Source organism: Sapajus apella, unplaced genomic scaffold (assembly GCF_009761245.1).
Source record: "Sapajus apella isolate SASKATOON/1434 unplaced genomic scaffold, GSC_monkey_1.0 scaffold17, whole genome shotgun sequence".
Classification (NCBI taxonomy): Eukaryota; Metazoa; Chordata; class Mammalia; order Primates; family Cebidae; genus Sapajus; species Sapajus apella.
Window position 1 is genome coordinate 17,941,476 of NW_022436957.1, and position 23,107 is coordinate 17,964,582.

Here is a 23,107-nt window from a genome sequence, read left to right on the forward strand (position 1 = left end):
TGCTGAACTGTAGCAGTGGTTCTCAAAGTCTGGTCCCTGGATCATCAGCATTCCTTATGATAGATGGGCATTATCTAGACCTACCTGCTGAATCAGACTCTGGGATTTGGGTCCAGCAATTTATGTTTTAACAAGATCTTAGCTATCAAACTTCTGTAAGATGCCAAAGATTGAGAACCACTGAGCTATAAAAATGCAGCAAATGCAAAAGAGGTTAGACTTGTTGGGTAAAGGTGGGGTAACTATCTTCTCCTGGTTTGCCTAGGACCGTCCCAGTTTTAGTGCAGAAAGTCCCATATCCCAGGAGTCCCTTCTGTTCCAGCTGGACAGGGGTGGTTGGTAATCCTGGTAAAGAGTGCAGGGGTGAAGGGAGGTTCCTTTGTTGCAGCCTAAAGATAATTATGGCAGAAAAAAAATAGAAGGGCCAGCAGAGAAGGTTTCAAGATGGAGGGCAGATTTCAGAAGCTGCTTTCTGCTTGTCATCTCCAGGCTGATAGATGTGGTGGCAGGAGGTTACCTGCAGGAAACCAGCAGATGGCTAAGGCATCTTGCTGAATCCCTTGACAGGAGTCACAGCTGTTAGAACTTGCTACTTTCTGGAAAGGGGAAGGTTGGCATTCACCAAACTACTGCAAGATGCCAACTAGAAAAAGAAAGTCATGATTAATCTTAGCAATGATGACAATGAGATCATTTTACAGCAGAAAACATAACCAAAAATGCTTTGTAATTGCAGCAATTTCCATGTCCTGACTGATGGCCCCCTAGATTCTAGAATGGTGTCCAGCTTATCTGATTACAAGAACTAATCCTGAATAAGATGTAACATTCATTCTTAGAGTAAGCATTCATCCTGGATTTTTCTAAAGCAGGTGCAATTTAAACTCTGGTTTTTACTACAGTCATAATGTATAAGGCATGTAAAATTTCAGTTTTGAAAGTATAGTGTACAAACTTGTAATACAGGTCATCATATGTTACATTGTTACATGCATGGTGTTGATGACAAAAAGACAGGATGACCAATTTATAGATCAACTAAACATAAGAAGTTCCTTATTTTTCCTAAACCAACAGTTCTGAACATGTTTGCATAGTCAGATAACCTAGGGAGCTTTTAAAAAATGCCTATGTTCAGGGTTCCATCCCAGCAATTGTGACTTAATAGGTCTGAGGCAGGGGCATGGACATGGATATATATATATGTATTTAAAAAAAGCTCCCCAGGTGATATGCATTTGGGTTGAGAATACTGTACTTAACCTGACATAAACCAATGAGTCCCAAGTTTAGCGTGTACCAGAATAGCCTGAGGGGCTATTCAGTAGGTCTGGGGAGGTGGGGGTGCAAACATTTCCATCTCTAAGGAGTGCCCTGGTGATGCTGATGCTGCTGGTCTCCAGACCAATCTTGGAGCACCAGTTTCCTAAACCATTCCTACTTCAAACCCCAAATGACCTTACAAACCGCATCTGTCACCCATTAGCTAGACATGTGAATAAATAACTCCCTCTCAAAACACTTTTGCACATCTACTCCCACGTATCCAGTATTTCTTTTCTCTACTGAGTTTAAAACATATTTAAACTAAAAAGCATATTTTAGAGAGATTGCTATAAGTTTACCGTCCTCTTTAGGTCTTGCAAATAGGATTATTTGTCTAGTGGTATCCTTTCTGCCTCACTAGATTGTAGGTTCTTTGAGGACATTTGGTTGTTTAAAGCTTACCCATGTGGCTTGGAACATCATAGATGCCCAGTAAATGTTAGTAGTCAGCGGTTATGCATAGAAATTGCATCATCACAACCATATCCATCTATTCCCAATAGTTGTTATAGTAGGATCTAAATAGACTGACACTCCAAAATTAGGGTCATAAAATATGTTCACTTAGTGAACTAGAAGCTATTGCACAGAACAAGTAAAATAAAGAAGTGAGCGGGAGGTAATTACAAGTGAATTTCACCAAGAAGTACAATAATGTAGATATGATACATCAACAATAGACCTGAAATATAGACTATACATAGTTTAGTAATATAAGCACACACCTAAGGCTTTTGAAAAAAATTTACTGTCATAACTCGTACTAGAGTAAAGCCATATTAATATGCATCAAAAAAAAATCCATGCAAAAGACCAAATATCCCATTGTTTGACAAAACTAATAATGCAATAGAATGTATTGACATAGCCCCTTAAAAATATCACAAACATCCACACTGAAAGAAAACAGACACAGGTACACACTTAATGAAAAACCCAAGTCTATTTCTGGAGAAAGCAGCTACAGCAAATATGGACACAGATTTAGTTCAATAAACAGCTGAATGTGTATGCTGGCCCACACATCCTCAAGCCCATTGAATTCTCCTTTGGAATTTTCCCTTGGTCACCTTTTTTTTGGACTGAATTTACTTTGTCATTTGCCCCTGGCTCTGTCACTTCTGTCCCAGAGGCTGCTGGAGGGATCCTAAATGAGCAAATTCAATAAGCTGATTCCTTCAGAGGAATCAAAAGAGATGTTAAATTTATGGATGAAATCCTCCTAAATGTAGATGAGGTGATTCAAGTTGTCTTGCATTGTGTTACTACATTTATAAAAGTTTGCTGTAAAGACCTGGAACCAACCCAAATGCCCATCGATGATAGACTGGACAGGGAAAATGTGGCACATATACACCATGGAATATTATGCAGCCATCAAAAACGATGAGTTCGTGTCCTTTGTAGGGACATGGATGAACCTGGAAACCATCATTCTCAGCAAACTGACACAAGAGCAGAAAATCAAACACCGCATGTTCTCACTCACAGGTGGGTGTTGAACAATGAGAACACATGGACACAGGGAGGGGAGCATTACACACTGGGGTCTGTTGGGGGGAAATAGGGGAGGGACAGTGGGGTGTGGGGAGTTGGGGAGAGATAGCATGGGGAAATGCCAGATATAGGTGATGGGGAGGAAGGCAGCAAATCACACTGCCATGTGTGGACCTATGCAACTATCTTGCATGTTCTTCAAATGTACCCCAAAACCTAAAATGCAATAAAAGTTTGCTGGAGAGAAAGAGAAAAAGCACATGGTCTGGGTTTCTTCAGACTGGCAATGAAAGTTGGGGCTTCCTGTTTTGTAAAACTCCGACCAAACATGGAAATAACAGAAAAATATGCCTGAGTCTGGTTCATAGTTGTTTCAAAGCTATCCACATTTGTAAGTGTTAATACTAAAAAAAATAACACTTCCAAATAACGTAAAATTTTGGAAGGTAATGTTTTAAAAATATTTTTCGTGTAACTTTTCTGAACCATACACTTATGAATATGGGATTTAAAATTAATGCTGTAGCGAAGTGAAAGCAACAATGAATGTATGGAAAGTGGATTAAATTAGTTCAATATTCTCTAGGCCAAAGGCCTTTGATCAATATTTTGTCTAATTTTCTCTTTTCCACATGTGTCACAAATATAAAAAAATTCCACTTTTATTGGAGGTCAGCAGGGTGGACTAAGAGGATATAGGAGTGGTGGAATTTGCATAAAACTGTGCAGGAATTTTTAGCTTGTTAAGATCTGTATTCTGATTGAAAGTTTATTGGAAAAATGTGCTGATCTCAAAAGTACACTAGTTCTGCCATGATAGCAAGAGAATGGAACCAACAAATCCTTTTATCTAGAAGGAAAATGAAATCCAGAACTTGTATAATGGAGCATACCTCGTATCTGGTACTGAATGAGAAAATTGAAGAAATAATACGTTGGTACCACTAGTAGTATCATATGATGTTTTAAACTTTGGCTAACAAGATGTACTCCTAATGATAGGTAATGCTTCAACCCCAGTCATCCCTTTGAATTTCACAAAATACAGATTCAACTCATTCAACAAGTATTTATTGAGTGCTTACCATGAGCCAGGTATTGTTCTAGCTCTGAGGATATCACCATTAAAGAACAGTAAAAAATAAAAATCCCTTTTGTTATGGAACTTGTATTCTAGTTGCGGAAAGACAGAAAATTCATACAAAATAAGTCAAATGTAAAGTATGTTAGATGGTGGTAAGTGTTATGATGAGCTACAAAGCAAGAAAGTGGGTAGAATAATATCCTGCCCCTTAAAAAAGCACTAGGGAAGGTATTAATGAAAAGATGATCTTAGCGTAAATATCTGAAGCAATCCATACAGTTAGTGGCGGAAAGTAGGTTCTAGGTTAGGGAGAGAGGGGTAGGGCAAAGGAAAATTCTTCCTTTTCTTCATGTCTCTCTATACAGTGTGAATTTTCTAGGCCTGAATATATTTATTTATTTGTTTTCTTGAGGTCTGAGCTGTAGAATAATGGGCTAATTTTGTTTTTTTCTCTATACTTGTTTGTACTTAAAAAACCCTCTAATTAATGTAACTTACAAAAATGTGTACTGAAAGCCAGACACATGGAAGCATTTAAGTTTTCTGGGAAAGCTGTAGCTACCGTCAGGGTACGATTTATGACTGTAAAAGTCAAATAGTTGAACCTTGGGTAATCACCCATTGAATGTGATTGGTTCTTTGGCAATTGTGTCCTAAACAAAAGCAGTCTGTCTTTTATGATTAGTATTTTGCTAAGGTCCAACTAGGTTACTCCATATTTACTGATAGGAGAATTATAATGAGAAACACCAGTAAAAATGAGAGGTTGACCCTAGTAAAAAACCCAAAGCAGGCTCTTGTGGCTTTCCCTGGTACAGATTTGAAAGAGACACTAGTACTGATAAATAATTAGGTTATTACAAAGACCAATATTTTCTTTTGTCAGAATTTTAATCATTGAAACAGTATAATCACAATTTGTATATTTGCCTGAAATAGGAGTGGAATTTGCTAGTGTTAACAAATGCAAGAACAAAATAATACTATGTAAGGTTAGTTAACTGTTAACTGTTTTTCAGTAGACTTTAGAAGAATTTTCTATAATATACACAAATTTATTTCTAAAAGAATTTTCATTACACAAGTTGATGATCTTTGGATAATCAAAATTTAAAACATTACATTTATGTGTAGAGCCATTTTTATCAGCCACTACCCCAAATCCTGATTTTCTCCAAAAGGTAACCACTATGATCACTTTGATATGTATTTGACAGACTTTTAAATAATTTACATGTGTATACACATACACATAAGGCACATACACACATATATGTATATGCTCACACTGGTAGGACAGTTATGTAAGAAAATAAATTGTATTTATATATCTATATCTGTACTTTGCCTTATGCCAACAACATGTCTCGGGGATTATTTCCCATGCTGGAATGTTAAGACCTACCTCCTTCTTTTCACTTACTGCACAGCAGTCCACAATATGGCTATACCCTAATTAAGTCATTGTCCTCTTATTTGGACATTTAGCTTGCTGCACACTTCTCAACTACAAGCCATGCAGCAATGAACTCTAGTGTACTTGTGCAAGTGATTGGGTCGTGGTTCTCACTGTGGTACCCAGACCAGCCAAATCTGCATCACCTGGGAACTTGTCAGATGCAAATTCTTAGCCCTACCCTAGACTTACTGACTCATAAAGGTGGGGGGGGGGGGGGGGGGCGGTGCTCAGCAATCTGTAATTTAACAAGCCCTCCTGTGATTCTGGTACATTATAAAATTTGACAACCACTGGCAGGTATGTATGTATACAGTCAGTCCTACTATATGTGTTCTTTTTTTTTTTTTTTTTTTTTTTTTTTTGAGACAAGGGTCTCGTTACGTCACCAGGAGCCAGGCTGGAGTGCAGTGGTGCGATCTCGGCTCACTGCAACCTCTGCCTCCCGGGTTCAAGCAATTCTCCTGCCTCAGCCTCCCGAGTAGCTGGGACTACAGGCGCACGCCACCACACTCAAATAATTTTTGTATTTTTAGTAGAGATGGGGTTTCATCATGTTGGCCAGGATGGTCTTGATCTCTTGACCTCATGATCTGCACACCTCGGCCTCCCAAAGTGCTGGGATTACAGGCATGAGCCACCGCGCCCGGCCATATATGTATTCTTAACCACCACTGTGCTATGCAAAAGTATGTAATAAAAGGCCACAGGGCTTATATGAATAATGAGGTTGGGGCACAACAGTTAAAACCTTTATCAGTGACACATTAAAAACAAAAGTTGGGAGCCCAATAAAAATGATAGCACGGTTTTATACATGTTAAATGGGTAAACACACAGATGCTACAGTAAATATGGCACCTTGCCTTGAAGAGACTTGCTTGTGTAAGTTGACATTGAAGGGGATGTTCCTTGTGAGCTTTTGGGTAGTGGTGGAAGGAGGGTTACATGAAATTGGAAGGAAAGTTTTAACACCAGATGTGGTGAGTGTGGCTCCTACCCCACGTGGCGAACTGAGGCAGTTAGTTATGTTGAGGTGTATGCATTTTGTGTATTCTTATATGGCTCAGTCCATTTGGGTGCAGTTTTCTGCATTTTCCTAGCATTTCTTGTGGATAAGCAAATGTGAAATGGGAGTTATGTCCAAATTTTCCCCTAATGTATCAATTTCCTTGGAATAAATTTGCCTTTTCAATACAGGTGTCATAGCAGAACTGACTGTATATATGGGGGCTCACTCTTACACATAGATTACACAAAAAGAATTCCATACACTGTACTGAATGGTGTTTTTCACTTAATATTTTTTAGAGCTTTTGCCATATCACTAGTTACTTGTTTCTTTAAAAAATGGCATTTAAAGCATTAAGAGATGACTAAATTGATCTCTAAAATGCTTGCAACAACTTACACTCCCATCAATGTGTTTCCTACACATTGGCCAATATTACCTGTTATCACATTTATTACTTTTTGCCTACCACTAGTTAAATGTCCCTCTCTCTCTCTCCTCCCTCTCCCTCCCTCCCTCCCTCCCTCTCTCTCTCCTTCTCTCTTTCCCCCGCTCTCCCCCTCTCCTCCCTCACCTCCACAGAGACATTTACACTGTGAGGAACAGCTCCCATAAGTACACTGATAGAAAAAGGAACTGTAAGAGTATGAAACAGGTGGGAAGGTGGTGTTGAAATGGCAATAAATAAATAAATAAATAAAAAAATGGATATAAAAGAAAACATAAGAAGAACCTATTAAAAAGGGAGAGAAAAGGAATTCCCTTTCTACTTATTTTTCACTTCTACCTTTGCTAAATACAACTTATCTGCTTTATAAGATAAGATACTGAGTCAACCCTGTAGGGATTCCATCTATCACTCTAGCTGGTTGACTTCTCCAAAAATGCAGCTTACACTATTAATCCATTCACTTCAGCAAAACATGCCTAAGGGTACCAGATTCTTCTGTTTATCAGTATTGGGTTCCATGGCCCCAACAAGCTCAGCAGATACAGTTGAACAGAGTGATGTGATGGCTTCACCTTTTGAGTCTGTGGCTTCTAATGGTGAAAGTGGCAGAAATAGAGGCTCATGCAGGTGTCAGACGTTTTCCTGTAAAGAGGTTGGCAATGGACGTAAATGTTTCCAGCTGGGCACATTACCAGCCAGGGAAGCCATAATGATTTAACAATGAAATCACATTGGTTTATGATCATTGTTGTTATTAGGAAATATCATTGCTTTTTGATGATTTACTATGTGAAACTGAGTTTTCATATAAACACTCTGATTTGCATTTATATGTAATACATATTTACGTATGTATATATATCCAGGTCAGAATGAGGATGGAATAGTGATGTAAAGATGCCAAAAATAAGGAAATGTAGAAATTATGAAGATTATTATGATGTTGCCCCTTCAAAATCATATTAGATGCATTTTCCTTTATGTGAAAATGACAGAGAGCTACTAGCTGGAGCCATCTCTGTTTTGCAATTAGGCTTTTGCACCTTGCAATTGCAAACTATGATATTAATAAAATATAAAGAATATATATAAGGGTTATATATAACCACCATTTCCCTTCTAAATTAAGGACTTGCTTTCCCATCCTCATTTCTCCTCATGTGTTCTGACATGGAGAAGAGAGAGAAAAAAAAAGTTAAGAAGAGGGAGGAAGAACATTTTGACTTATAAAACAGCTTTCAGTCTCATGGGGCCTAGAACCATTGCTCTGGAGCAGTGAAGGACACTACAGGAGGCCTCTCTCTCTCTTTTTGGTTATGATTCTTTGCTCTATCAGCTGTTATGACTTGTAAGTACAGTTCCTAGGATCAACCCAGGGTGCAAAATTTAGTGGTGAGTTGCAAGGGCAAAGCAAAGCATGTCTCCCACTCATCTGCACTCAAAGTCAGGTACATAATTTGGGAAGCCCAGTGCAAAATAAAAATGTGGGGCCTTTTGTTCCAGAAGCAGGAAAAGATGCCATTGAGGGTGCTAAAATATACAGCCTTGCTCTTTTGTGGTCTTTCTCTTTCAACTTCTCATGGTATTTTTTTTATTTGCTATTCAATGCTATTATAAGAAAAATGAAAGATTTAAGTCATTGCATGAGTGTTATTTTTCATCTCTATATTGTGGAATGACAGTTTTAAATGCAAACATAAGAGCATTTAACTTGTATGTGGAATCACCAAAATTACACAGTTTGTATTTTGTAGCTTGTATGTGCATATGTATTTTGTTTTTACTAGCATGGAGGAAATGCCTAACAAAACTCACGCTGTTTTAATTTCACTTCTTAATACATGTACATTCTACCAAGACTCTCTACCTTTGGTTTACTGATGAGTAAGGAAGGACTAAAAGGAAAAGAAACTGTAGGTCATTGTATTAGTCTGTTCTCACACTGCTAATAAAGACATACCAGAGCTCGAGTAATTTATAAAGGAAAGCGTTTTAATTGACTCACAGTTCACATGGCTGAGGAGGCCTCACAATTATTGTGGAAGGTGAAAGAGGAGCAAAGACACATTTTACATGGCAGCAGGCAAGAAAGCCTGTGCAGGGGAACTCCCCTTTATAAAACCATTAGATCTTGTGAGACTTATTCACTACCATGAGAACAGTATGGGGGAACCACCCCCATGATTCAGTTATCTCCACCTGGCCCCACTCTTGACATGTAGGTATTATTACAATTCAAGGTGAGATTAGAGTGGGGACACAGCCAAACCATATAATTCACCCTATCTTTCTCTGTCCTTCTATGTCGTCATTTTCGGTGTAGGTGTTTGGCCAATACAGGGAAGTAACAAGTATAAGAAAGGTTATGACAGGATTCCTTGGTCATTCATGTTTCTTAGACTTCCACTACCTTCTTTGGGTGGTTTAAGCAAATTCTGGTTTGAATGAAACGTATGGCCTCTTAGGGCTATCAGAGCTTACTCAGTTCCGGATGTATCATGTTTACCTTGCACTTGTTTGGCATCTTGCTGAACTCCCATGCACTGTGGGCCTGATGGAGTCTTGTGCTCCTAGGTCATTGTGAATGCTGTGTGTGAATGGGGCTCCTAGGAACAGCAGACACATACTGTGCACATCTTCTCTGTTTACACACACGTTCCATTGTCCTCTCAGGCTCCACCCACAAATACAAGTTCAAAGACAAAATCATTAAGAATTTTGAGATGGTGGCAGGAGAGCATTAAACTAAGTGCAGGACCCTTCTTTGTGGAGTCTGTGTGATGACATAGGCTACACACCCATGAAGCTAGTCCTTTCTGTATCAGGCAAAGCTGCTGGACAGCCTGAAGCCTCATGGGCATGCCATGTATGAAGGAGGCCAGCTCACAGCAAGCTGGACATTGTTAGTAGTGTACCAGTGCAAAATGGTTTCCCTGAAACCATTTAATACACTTATTTCAAACTCAGTTGACTTGATATCATTGAGACAGCTAGATCTCTTAGAGGGCTCCCAGTGCCACAAGGAGTGCCTTTCAGATGGGTCTTTGAAATCTCAGTATTATAGCTAGACCCAGTTACTCATCATTGAATCAATCTCTCTATATCTCTTAACATTTTTTTTTGTCTTTCTCATAGGATTTCCAGCAGGAGAGCTCCAGAAGCCTTTCTTTTGGGGAACAGAATATCCTCGGTGAGTAAATGAGTAAAGAAACCAGTTACCAGTTAGGAAGAAAGAACATGTTGCTTCCCTGGAGGACAAAAGAAACAAAATCAGTGGTTATTCAGCAGAAAGAAGGCATAGAATCTGGCATGGGTTGGCTGTACTCTTATCATTTTAGGTATTTGTTTTGCAATCCTTGTTGCCAGGGTATATGACTGGACAGGAAGCCCAACTTACACATAGGTGGGTTTAATTTTTATGTATTTATTCTCTTACCCATTAACTCATACTACCAATATTTGGACCTTGAAGGATTGTTGGGATTTGAATTCATGGTGATGGGTCTAAAACCATTCCAGGTAGAAGAAACAATGTGAGATAAGGAGGCAAAAGTGTTTCTATAATGGCAGAGTCTAGTTTGGCTAGCCCAAATGGTATATGAAGGGAAGGTGTGGAAACGAAGACTGAGAGTTGATATTGGACGGCTCTGCATGGCAGGTAAGGAGCTCAGATACTAATTGGCAATAGAAAATATTGAAATTTTTGAGCAAGTTAGTAAGATAATCAAGTTTATCTTTAGAAATATAACCTGTGAAGCTACAGAATAAGTCAAAATTGGTAATGTACTAAGTTAGGGATACCAGTTTAAAAGTCATTTTAATGCCAACAGATTGTAGACTCATGTAATTCACAATTTCCATACATAGTAGAGTTTCTGATAATATTCAATGTCAGTATCAACACTTTTATTTTATGCTTTTTACTTGCTGTGTTTTAATGCATGGAAAATTTTAGTCTTGATTTTATAAGTTGAGTCTCTTGTGTTTTGGTTTGGATATATGACAATTTAAAAATATATAGGTTTAAAAGATATAGATTCCCATAAATATATCAATAAGAGAAATTGGGCTTTCCCAGAAGCTGACCTTGTGATACGTATTCAAGTGCAATTAGTTCTTTTGAGAGGTGGTACAAGGAAACACCAACAGGAGAGTGGAGAATTGAGATAGTGAGGGAAACAAGCCAAATAAATTGTGTCCTATGAGTCTTTTATGGCCGCCAAAATGAATTACTACAAACTTAGTGGCTTTAAATTACATGAACTTATAAACTTATAGTTCTGTAGGTCCAAAGTTCAACTTGGTTCTCATTGGGCTAAAATCAAGGCGTCAGCAGGGCTACATTTCTTTCTGGAAGCTCTAGAGTCGAATCTGTTTTCTTGCCTTTTCTAGCTTCTAGAGGGGGCCCACATTCCTTGGCTCATGACCTCTTTCTCCATCCTTAAAGTTCCATAGTCACATCTCCTTCTGACTCTCATCTTCTGTCTCTCCCGTCTACTTAAAAGGACCCTTGTGATTACATTGGGACCATTCAGATACTTCAGGATAATCTTCCTATTTTAAGGTTAACTGATTAGCAACCTTAATTCTATTTGCAGCTTTAATTGCCCTTTGCTGTGTAACATAACATATTCACAGGTTCCAAAGATTAGCATGTGGACATCTTTTGTAGGCCATTATTCCGCCTACCACATGTGTGTTACAAAGCCAGTTATCACTGTGGGCAACTGGAGCTCAATCTTGATGGGGAACTGTAAAACATGCTTCAGAGTGATCACACCTCAGAGACATGGCAGCTGGGGTATTTATCCTCCCACTCACCTTCTATCATTGATTGAGGGCTGCTACCAGGCGGTACCTGGCAGTGTCCATCCTAGGCCAACAGGGCTCTAGTGGCCAGAGAAAGTCCTTAGGCAACTAGCTTCAGGTGCTGACATTTGAAGGGTGTCAGATTGGTGTGCTCAAAAATGGTGAATGCTAAGAGGACATGGGCAGCCATTGCTAAAGCTTACTACATGGAGGCACCATTGTTAGAATAAATAAGAATTCTAGGTTTGTATTTAACCAAATTCATTAATAACATCCCAGGCCTCTGCTGCATAGTTTTCTTTAGGGTTCAGATGTTTGGAATCAATTTGCCCTACTTTTAAGATTAGAAATATGTATATATTTCTAAAAAAAAATGTTTAGGCAAAATATTCTTTAAGCTGCCTTCAAACTAATAAAGTCCTAGAATTCTTTGATTCTGCTTATTGTTAACAATTTAACTGAGTTTCTATTATTGTGGTTAGGAAATAGTTTGGTTAGATTTTGATGTTATCAGGTGATTTGTTTATTGGGTCTGTGAGCATGATTTTCTGACATAAAAGCTAAGGTCATAGAAACCTAGGAGTTAATGTTAGTGTCTATTTGTTTGTTCCTTAGGCTAAGTCATAGCGAATACTTGAGTGTGAAAGAGAATTTTTTTTCCTAAAGACTTCTATGTCCTTATCCACTCAATGAATAGCTATTAAGTATCATTTGGGTATTTGGCATTGGGAATATAAATATGCTAAAGACATGGGAGTCACGGTCCAGTGAGATGGCCTCCCATAAGTTCATCTATTCTGTATTAATAGATGGAGAGCCTCTAGAATCAAGGGAGTGAGTATCCTTTCTGCTCACACTGGTCAGCTTAGTCCTCATCTGAGTGTTGAGTCTAATTATGGGGCATGAACAAGCTGAATTGTTTCCAGAGGAGAGAATCAGGTCTGTAAATGGTTGAAGACAACATTTCCCAAAGTGTGTGTTCCATGAAATAGTAATAGAGGTAAGTCATCCTCTACTTCCCTCAGTTTTGGAGAATCACAATAGTTATCAGCATAAAAGTTCCGTAGAATTTCTGCAAGAAAGAAACCTATTTGGATGTGTTTAACACAGCTATCTTTTTTGTACCATTAACCATCCTCACTTCTGTCCTCAGCCCGCCACCACCCTTCCCAGACTCTGGTAACCATCCTTCGAAACCTGGAGGTTCCCAAACTCCCCTATGTTTTGGGAAACGCTGATCTAGAATTCATGACTGAAGAATAAGAGTTGAAAGAACTTAACACCTGAGGGGGAACCTCATAACTGTCAGCATATTTTTGAAGGAAAGTTAAGGTGGGAGAATGAATTACTATATTCAGGAGATTCAGCAGGTGTTCAATTAGAGGCTGCACTAGGCCAATAGATGGAAGCCATAGGAAAGACATTTCAGATCAGCATTATGGAGAGCTATTATGTTTAGACTCGTCCAAAGAGGGAATGGGTTATGTTAGAAGGGGATGAGCTCTTGGTCATTGGAAATACCCAAACAGAGTCTTATAACCATTTAAATGGGTTTTTCTAGAGGGATCCCATTCCGGAACTTGGACTAGATGACCTGTAAGGCATTTCTAACTCAGAAATGTTTATCGTTTTATGATTCAGGCATTGGGCAGCCCTTACTTGACAACAGTGTGAGATCATGGTTAGTCCAGACAGCAGTATGGTAGTTTTGTTGTTGACAGCAAATTCTGTGTACATGTTAAACCCATTGAGTAATAAGAACAAAAGAGAAACTGAGTAGGTAGTGAAATTGGTGTCTTCCCCATTTCATTTATGGAAGACTAGATCTTCAATGCAAGAAATCTTACAGTTTCTGAGCAGCCAGCCAAGGTTGCATTTTAAAAGGGAGAGTTTATTTATTTTTTAATATGACATGCAATGTAAATACTCTTCATTGATAAAATGGAGGATGTGAATCTAATATTATGAAATATTATTGCCAGGCTTAGTCATATAAAATTACTTTTTGTCTCTTGTCCAAAGGATTGTCATTATGTAACTGAGAATTGAAACTTTACAATGATTCAATCCCTTTCTGAATTCTCTATTACCTTTTGCAAATAGGAAGCTTGTTGGAGCAGCCCCTCTCTTAAGGGACATTTATTGCACAGCAATTTCTATAAGTTTCCACTGTTCATGCCTTCAATTCATCCAGTCCACAGCATTGACAGAGGGTTGTAGAGGACCAAGTACTTATTCTCAGAGCTGAGAGACCTGAAAAAACTAAATGCTGCACTCTACACACTGATAGCTACTGCCACAAAAATTAACACTATGTAAAATTACAAGTTTGTCCCACACTACTATGATAGTCCTATGATTGAAATGCATAATTTCACTCTTCTTTAATGAAGGTTTGCAGTGATGGAAAAACAGTAGGAAGCATTTTTTCAAATGCAAATTACCTTACAGGAAAGAAATAATAAGGGAAAGAATTGCCACCAAGGGGAAAAATTAAATCATACAACACTTCCTTGGGTATAGTTGAGACAAACAATTAGTATGGTAAGGATCATTATGTCTTGTAATAACATGTTGCTTCAAAAATTTCCATTCCTTCCAGTTATGGGTGCTATCTATTTGCTGGGTGACTTTGATGTTGCATGTCAGGAACTAACTGTGAGATATTTTTAGCATAATTGCAAATCTCATGAAGAATCTTCACAATGAGGATTCTAAGTGGTCTGTAATTCTCATCCATAGGTTCAGTGACTAAATTCAGATACATATAGATCAGTCACTTGCACGAGATGGTAAAGTTAACTCATCAATTAGTTGAATCATTGTTACTTTCTTACTCTGTACTAGGTAAAGAGGATTTAGCAATGAACAAGTAGATAAGGGATTGGCCTCAATAGAATTCATACTGAGAGAGAAAATCCCAGACACACATATGGAAACCCCATTATTGATTTCTTCATATATTCTTAATATGCTTTGCTATGTAACAAAGCACCATCAAGCAACCATTTGTTGGCTTATTATTCTGTAGTTTGGGCAGGACTGAGCTGAGACAGCTGGTCTCTGCTCTGTATGGTGCTGGCTGGGGTCACTCAAGTAGGGCTGGAGGATCTAAGGTGACTTTACTCACATGTCTGTGCCCCAGTTGGGCTGGCTCTGATGGCTGGGGCCTGCCAGGGCCTCTCTCTCTTCCTTCAGAGTCTCTCAACTTCTGGGGTTTCCTGTTTGCCTCATTTGGCCTCATTCTCTCTAGCTAGTTAGTTAGCTTCTTTGCAAGTGACTTGCAAGAAGGTGGAAAATGGAAGCTACTAAGTTTCTTAAGGCCCGGAAATTATACCTGACTCCTTTCACTACATTCTGGTGGTCATAGCAAGTCTCAAGGCCAGTCCAGATTTAAGCAGAGGGCAATCAATTGCCTCTTGATGGGAGGAGGGGATATTTGCATTCAGGGGTGGGTAGAATTGTGGGTGGCCCCTTTTATAGATAATCTACCACATGCTTCTTCAGAGGTGAAGAGAAATAATGTGGCACCTTTTTCAAATCCTTGCTATTCAGTTGTCATCTTGTCTATAACAGAAAGAGGAACGTGACTGCCTTTGAAAACAGAGTGATCCCTTTTAATCTCTGCTCTATTTCTTTTTTATGACTACATTTGGAAAACAATTTAACTTCCAAGATTATAATGACTTTTCAACACGTTTCCATTTGGAAAACAATTTAACTTCTAAGATTATAGTGACTTTTCAACAAGTTTCCAGATAAAAAAATAAATGATATGTTTACTGACAGGATCTTTTCAAGCCCTGTTTTAGGTGTTCATAAATATATAGCTACAGCAGATATAAAATCATAGAAATCTTAGGGCTGAAAGGGACTTTAGAAATCATCTCTTTCACATCCCTAATTTCACAGAGCAGGATGCTAAGGTTCATATGTGGTCATAATGACAATGTTAGAATTTATATTTTGTCTATTTCAATTGGAAGATATGTTTAGTTTTTTTGTAGCTTTATGGGTTTGGTTATTAGATTGTTATTACCATGGTTACTAGAAAGCAGTTTATCTTGGCTTTCCATTGAAAAAAATTAAAGGATTATGCTCTAAGATTCATGCTTGTAATTATCTCCAATTTATTTATTTATGCCATAGATCTCTGAGTTATGGTGCTATAGGAGTAATTGTTGGACATGAATTTACACATGGATTTGATAATAATGGTAAGTACTGGTTCATTTTACAAGCTGCTGCTTTTATAATAATGTTGACTATGTGGATGTTAATTGTCATGATTATCTTTGCATAACAGCAGCATCATAGCTTGAAGATTATCCAAAGCAGTGTGAAGGCTGATTGAAAACTTTTTCCTGTGTCTTGCTGTGATAGCTTGCAATAAATAAACAGTTGTTCCCATTGGTGATCGGGGTAGACTTTAAAAAGCGGCCTTGTAATTTCAATAAAATTAGCTTTGCATTTAGATCAGGATTGCTGTAGCTGCCATAGTAGTTACAGGGATTGATATATAGCATTTCCCTTTGTCATTTCTGTATTCATTGTCTTGAGATATTCTCCCTGGGGAGCAAGCTTTGCTCCAACGATGATTTTACATGCTGCCAAGTTAGGACTTGTTGAGTTAGGACTCTGGAGCTTGGCTGACTGGTTCCCTTTTACAATTTCGAAGATTATGCAATGCTTAGTGTCTATTTTTCTCTATACTGGCTTATATTCTGATTTTTTTTTTTTTTTGAGACAGAGTCTAACTCTGTCTCCAGGATGGAGTGCAGTGGCACTATCTTGGCTCACTGCAACCTTGGCCTCCTGGGTTCAAGCAATTCTCTTGCCTCAACCTTCTGAGTAGCTGGGATTACAGGCATGTGCTGCCATACCCAGCTAATTTTTGTATTTTTAGTAGAGATGGGGTTTCACCACATTGGCCAGGATGGTCTTGATCTCTTGACCTCGTGATCTGCCCACCTTGGCCTCCCAAAGTTCTGGGATTATAAGCATGAGCCACTGCCCCTGGCCTATTCTATTTGTTCCTAATAATCTATGTAATAGGATATGCTTTGTATCCCAATGACATTTAAGAAAAAGGAAAAAGCAGAATACGACATAAACTCAAGAAATGACTGCCTTTGAGAGTCTTCATCATCGTTAATCAGCACTCTTTTCTCCTTTAACTTTGGAGTATTATTGGAAGGCCACATGAAATCTCTGAAACTTATGGATTAGCAGCAAATTACTATCACATCCACACCCATACAATGATTTATAGGCAGTCTCAGGAACCAGCTGCCCCAAGGCAACGTTATATACAGGGGGACTTCTTCCTCCCTTCCCTGTAGTATCTCTAACATCCTTTCCTGGATACCTACCCTAGGGCCAGAGACCCTTTGGCTCCTCTAGAAAAGTCTTTCTGTACTCCCACCAGACCTTCCTTAATCACGTAGATTTTTTTGTTCTCCTGGTCTTCGTTTCTCTGTTAAAATGTAGCTGATTTGTAGTCATCTGACTCTCCAGAGTTAGACGTTCTGTCTTTGGGTGTTTGGTTTATCTGAGATGAGATGAGAGTCTTAGCTAAGAAACAACAGCTAGTAGTTTCTTCCTAGGAAATTTAAGTACAATTCCTCCCCCAGAACCTTCTAAAGAACTTGCGAAGTCTCTCTCAAAGGAATGAATCTAATGGTGGCAATTTCACTCTGTAACCAATGCTTAGGACAGTGCATTGCACATATAAATATATGTCTGGTACCTATTTAATGAGTGGTTAGTAAGGACAGTGACTCCATACTATCCCGGGGGTGGTGGTAGTAGCATATAGCCTTGCTGAAGAGTTTTGGGTTGTTCCAATTAACAACTTTACTTAGGGGACTTTCTTGTAAGCTGTCTGTGTAATTAAACAATGCCTCTGATTCTCATAGTAACCTTGAATATAGAAGACAGTCTAGCAGCATCCAAATTTTGTTTCAAAGGATGTAGAGAAAAATGAAGTGAGCACATAGCCAGAAAGATGTTTAACTAATCTTTCTTCCATTATGATTTGGAGATTTTCATTCTTGTTCCAAGTTTTCTTTTTAGAGCAATCTTTCTCATCTAAGCAGGACACTAGTGGCTGTAGAATGATTCATAACAGAGGTTTTATGTGTCTTTCAGCTCCTGGCAACTTGGAGAAAACTGGTTCTTATAGGGCTGAATCAGGGTCTATGATCTCACAGTATGGATGACTCACTGGGGCTATTCCTATGGATCATTTGGAATTTAGCTGGTAGTAATGCTCTGATTTCCTCCATGGGCTTTCTAAATGAAGGCATCTTATTTCATAGTCCAGTGAACATTTTGGGTCAGATCAGTTGAACACACAGAATGCAAGATTGGATAAGACTAATATATGTAACAAATTGTTGAATCTCATTTTTAAGATGCTCTATGTTCCTTAGAAGGAAAGAACTTTCTCAATTCTCTTTATCCTTTTCACTCTTTTTACAATTAACCTGTGACATCGGAGAGAAGGCAGGAGCTGATCTGAGGAAGAGTGTTCCCTGCTGTTATGACTGCTTTTTGAAGGCTTGTCGAGGTGAGGGAAAGGAAAGATGAATTTAGTTTCCATAAATAACATAAATGTCTTTGAACTTTTCTTTTTGCTAGGTAGAAAATATGATAAAAATGGAAACCTGGATCCTTGGTGGTCTACTGAATCAGAAGAAAAGTTTAAGGAAAAAACAAAGTGTATGATTAACCAGTATAGCAACTATTATTGGAAGAAAGCTGGCTTAAATGTGAGTACAACTGTGGCTAAGGGGGAACCTTGTGTTTCATTTTTCCTCATTTGGACATTAGCTTGCCTTAAACCATTGGTTCTCAAAGCGTGTTTACAAGATCAACAGCATCTGTCTTCCCTGGGAACATTCTTGAGTCCTACCCCGTACCTGCTGAATCAGAATCTTTGGGATGGGGGCCTTGTCATCCCTTGACCAGGTAGGAACTTTGTCCTGATGTATTACTGGGGCTGGAAAATACCTAAATCCTTGCTATGCCTCAAATCTATTATACTTGCAGATGAACTTAGGTAAAAATCCATATGCTTCTTTTAAAGGGAATGTTTATAAACACTGACTTGGTTCTCCTGGTTCTTAAACCATGCTCAGCCCAAGTGAGACCACTGCTCATTCAGGCAGAGAAACCAGTCAGTATCCTTGAATGGTGTCTAGCTATCTTATCAGTGTCCTGTAAAGCCCTTTCTCCACCTATATATTTTGGAATATCTACAACTGTGACCAGAGAAGACCTAAAATGGGTGCTTCTGTGTATCTATATTACAGTGCAAGGGTTTTCACACTGAAAAGTCATCTGGAGTATATGTTGCTTCAAAAACAGCATAGCAGAAAGGGGTTCTAGAATCAGACATGGGTCCAAATCTAGGTTCAACTAGTTTTTATGAACTTGGGCAAGTTACTTAATATTCCTGAGTCTCAGCATCTTCATTTGTGAAATGGGTGTTTCTGAACTCATTTATTTGTTGTAAGAATTAAATGAACAAAGCAATGTGAAGCACTAGCACAATGCCTGACCTACAGTAAATGTTCAATACAAGACAGTTAATATTCCTGATCCTTTGTGACATACTCATTAGTACCCTATCCCAGGAAAAAACAAAGCCAAAGATTTTCTGGGTTTAAAAAAACCCAAAAAATAATAGAACAGTTTTCTTGGAGGAAGGGAATTTATATTTCCTGGTGATTATCATATGCAGGCATGAGAGTGAAACTTTTGACTTAATTGAAACAAATGTATCCCCATACTGGTCCTGAGAGGTGTAGTTATTACTAAGTGTACAGGTTTTACGTATGAGGTTCAAAGGGATTAAACTGAGGTTCAGAGTCTAGATAAGAGTTTATGTCTGTACGACTCCAAAGTCCATACTCCTTCCCCTATATCATGCTCAGGTTCTTATTTTAAGTTCATTTTATATCTGGGTGATGTGTGGGTGGACTGCTCTTCACCATTTATTTTGGCCCAAGTGTCAGAGAGATTGAAACTTAATTCTGACAAATGTGTACCTTTGTCACAAGGACGATAGAAAGGGCATGCCTGTCTTAGCATAAATCCACTTAACCATCAGAAAACAGCTTCAGTTTCATTCCCACAGGAGAGTGGGTGGCTTCCTTTGTGGATATAAGGGCCATGCTTCATTTTTCTGGCTTCATTTATAGGAGCTATTCCTTTGTGCCTCAATGTTTCTTTGTTGTGAATTCGGCAGAGCTCAGATGGGGCACCACAGATGCAGGCTATCAGCAGCTGTTGAGCCTTTTTGTTGTGGTTGAGTCATGAGAGTCCAAACCTAGGGCCATGTGGTCTACTGAGGCAGACCAGAATTCAAGGAGCCAGAGGGGAGAGTCTGCTCCAAAAGGCTCTCTTTTAGATATAAAGCTTAGAGTGAATGGCTAGGCATGGTGGCTCATGCCTGTATTCTCAACAGTTTGGAAGGCCAAGGTGTGAGGATCACTTGAACCTAGGAGTTCAATACCAGCCTGGGCAACATACGGAGACCCTGTCGCTATAAAAACATTTTTTAAAAAAATTAGCTGGGTGTAGTGGTGCAAGCCTGTACTCCCAGCTACTCAGAAGGTTGAGATGGAAGAAGTGTTTGAACACTGTAGTGAGATATGATCACACCACTGCACTCTAGTCTGGGTGACATAGACCCTGTCTCCAAAAAAAAAAAAGCTCAGAGTAAAAAGGAAGGGGATTAAATTTAAGCAGAACTGGATAATATGATCATGATCTTCAAGAGCCAAGAGGAGTTGGTACTTGAGAAGGTAGCATAGTAGGAAGCAAAGGCTTTGGAGACAGAAGACTGCTTGTGTTTGAATCCCAGTGCAAATGTGAGCAGTTTCGTCACTCTGTCTTCTGTTCACTAGGAGAGCCCAAGAAAGAGGTTCCTTAGGTCATGTTTTTTTTTTTTTTTTTGGATAGCATCTCACTGTGTCTCCCAGGCTGGAGTGCAGTGGTGTGATCTTGGCTCACTGCAACCTCCGCCTCCTGGGTTCCAGTGATTCTCCTGCCTCAGCCTCCCGAAGAGCTGGGATTAAAGGCACCCTCCACCATGCCTGGCTAATTTTTATATTTTTAGTAGAAACAGGGTTTCTCCATGTTGGCCAGGCTGGTCTTGAACTCCTTACCTCAGGTGGTCTGCCTGCCTTGACCTCCCAAAGTGCTGGGATTACAGGCCTGAGTGACCACACCTGGCCTAGGTCAGTGATTTATATGAGAAAGTAGTTTCAGGAGAAGCCTATAATAAAATGAGGGATACCTGTTGGTTTCAGATGTTTAGCCTCATCCTGATTCCACAAAGGATTCTGGAGCATGAATTATACCACAGAAATTGTTAAGCCCAGGGGCTGTTCGATCTGTATGTCAGTCAATTACTGGAAGTCTCCAAATGAGGTGTCTCCTATAAACTAAGGTTGATCTGAGCTGTTAGCAGCTGCGGGAATGGGTGCACAGTTTAGGGAGAAAAGGGGATCTGGTGGGATATCAACATCTGCTATGTACTCTGAGCTTTAGATCCTTAATTGTTGAGCAAGGATGGTGGTAATTAGCACTTTCCTCATAGGATTGTGGATAACAAAGAATATATGTAAAGCAGGAATGGTAGCCTTTGTATACTGAAGCTAGGAGGGTCCTGCGTGATTACAGTGAATAATATTTTCCAAAGATTTGTTTTTATTCCTTGATATTGCTTGATACCTGGGTGATTGGGCTAGCTTAAAAGTAAAGCGTTGGTAAGATCTGTGGTTTGAAAGTTTCAAGCAAGGTATATTAGTTTTCTGTGGCTTGCTCTAACAAGTTACTATAAACTTAGTAGCTTAAAAGAACATAAATTTATTATCATACAGTTCTGTATGGCAGAAGTCTGACATGGATCTCAGTGGCCTAAAATCAAAGTGTTAGCCGGGCCACATTCCTTTCTAGAGGTTCTAGGGGAGGATTGGTTTCCTTGCCTTTTCTAGCTTTCAGAGGCCGGCCACATTGCTTAGCTCATGGCCCCTTCCTTTTTCAAAGCCAGCAATGACCAGTGGAGTCTTCTCACGTTGCATCACTGTGACACTCTCCTGCCTCCCTTTTCCTCTTGTAAGGACTTTTGTAATTACACTGGATCCACCTGGACAATCCAGGCTAAAGTCTGCATCTCAAGATCCTTAACATAATCACATCATAAAAGTCTCCTTTGCCATACTTTATTTTTCCAGCTTCATTTCGTAGGGGCCATTCCTCTGTGCCTGAATCTTCTTTGCAGTGAATAAGATAACATATTCACAGGTTCCAGGGATTAGGACACAGACATCTTTGGGAGGCCATTATTCTGCCTATTACACAAAGGTTGAAAGACTTTTCTATAAGCAGCCAGACAGTAAATAATTTATGCTTTGTGGGGCGTATGGTCTCTGTTGCAATATTTAATTTTGCCATTGTAGCAAGAGAGCAACTACAGACAATATGTATACGAATGGGCATGGCTGTGACCCAATAAAACTTGATTTATGAACACTAAAATTTGAATTTCACATAATTTTCATGTGCCACCAAATATTATCCTTCTTTTGATTTTCCCCAGTTGTTGAAATATGTAAAATCTGGTCTTATCTTGCAGCCTGTACGAAAACAAGTAGCAGGTGGGATTTGGCTTGTGGGCTGTATTGGTTTAGAATATTTTTGTCCTAGCTCATTTAAAGTTTTAAGAAACAATCTCGAATATTGGGAAGAATTTATTTACCATGCTTGGCTGGTTGTCATACATATTGCAAACCTCAACCTTGTGATCTGCACTACTTCTATTTGATTTTTGTTCCCTAGGAGAGCTACTTTTAATTTTTCATAGAAATTGCTGAAGGTCTTGAAATCTTGTTCCTGTGTGGATGGTAAATTTTTGGAAACACAGGCGCAATGAGAAGAATACTCAAATTCTGTGAGTTAATCAGAGAAAGTAACCTGTGTATTGACATTCCTAATTTTCCCCATTAAACCACAGTCTCTCAGAATATTGTTAACGTTTTATTGGAGCTGGCTAATTATGACTATCTTTGATTTCCTGAATGTAATTTTCTCTTTAAAATTTGATACTTTTCTTGCTATAATATTTATGCCCCTTGCTGAATGATGGTTGACCACAAAACACTCATTTTTCTTTTTTCTTTCGGTTAGGTAAAGGGGAAGAGGACCCTGGGAGAAAATATTGCTGATAATGGAGGCCTGCGGGAAGCTTTTAGGGTATGCGTTGCTATGTTTGCTGTGGTTCTAAAAATCAAGCCATTAAACACCATATGGGTGTACCTCACTTCATACCACAGTTATGTTCTTGAGGCGTTAGATATTTTGGAATTTCTGTAAATAGAAGTGTATCTCCCCGTTGACCCTATTATATAAATAGAACTACATTTCTTTTTCTTTTTGGGGTGGAAAGTCACCCTAAAGAAT

At 38.9% G+C, this 23,107-nt stretch overlaps 1 protein-coding gene across 1 annotated transcript in view; it reads left to right on the plus strand.

Moving 5' to 3' along the window:
• PHEX (phosphate regulating endopeptidase homolog X-linked) overlaps positions 1-23,107 on the plus strand; it is a 222,302-nt gene that overhangs the window by 181,083 nt on the left and 18,112 nt on the right. The window contains exons 16-19 of the mRNA XM_032286120.1: positions 9,962-10,016; positions 15,785-15,852; positions 18,278-18,408; positions 22,835-22,900. Of these exons, the coding sequence (XP_032142011.1) occupies positions 9,962-10,016; positions 15,785-15,852; positions 18,278-18,408; positions 22,835-22,900 (320 nt within the window). The remainder of the gene's footprint in view (positions 1-9,961; positions 10,017-15,784; positions 15,853-18,277; positions 18,409-22,834; positions 22,901-23,107) is intronic.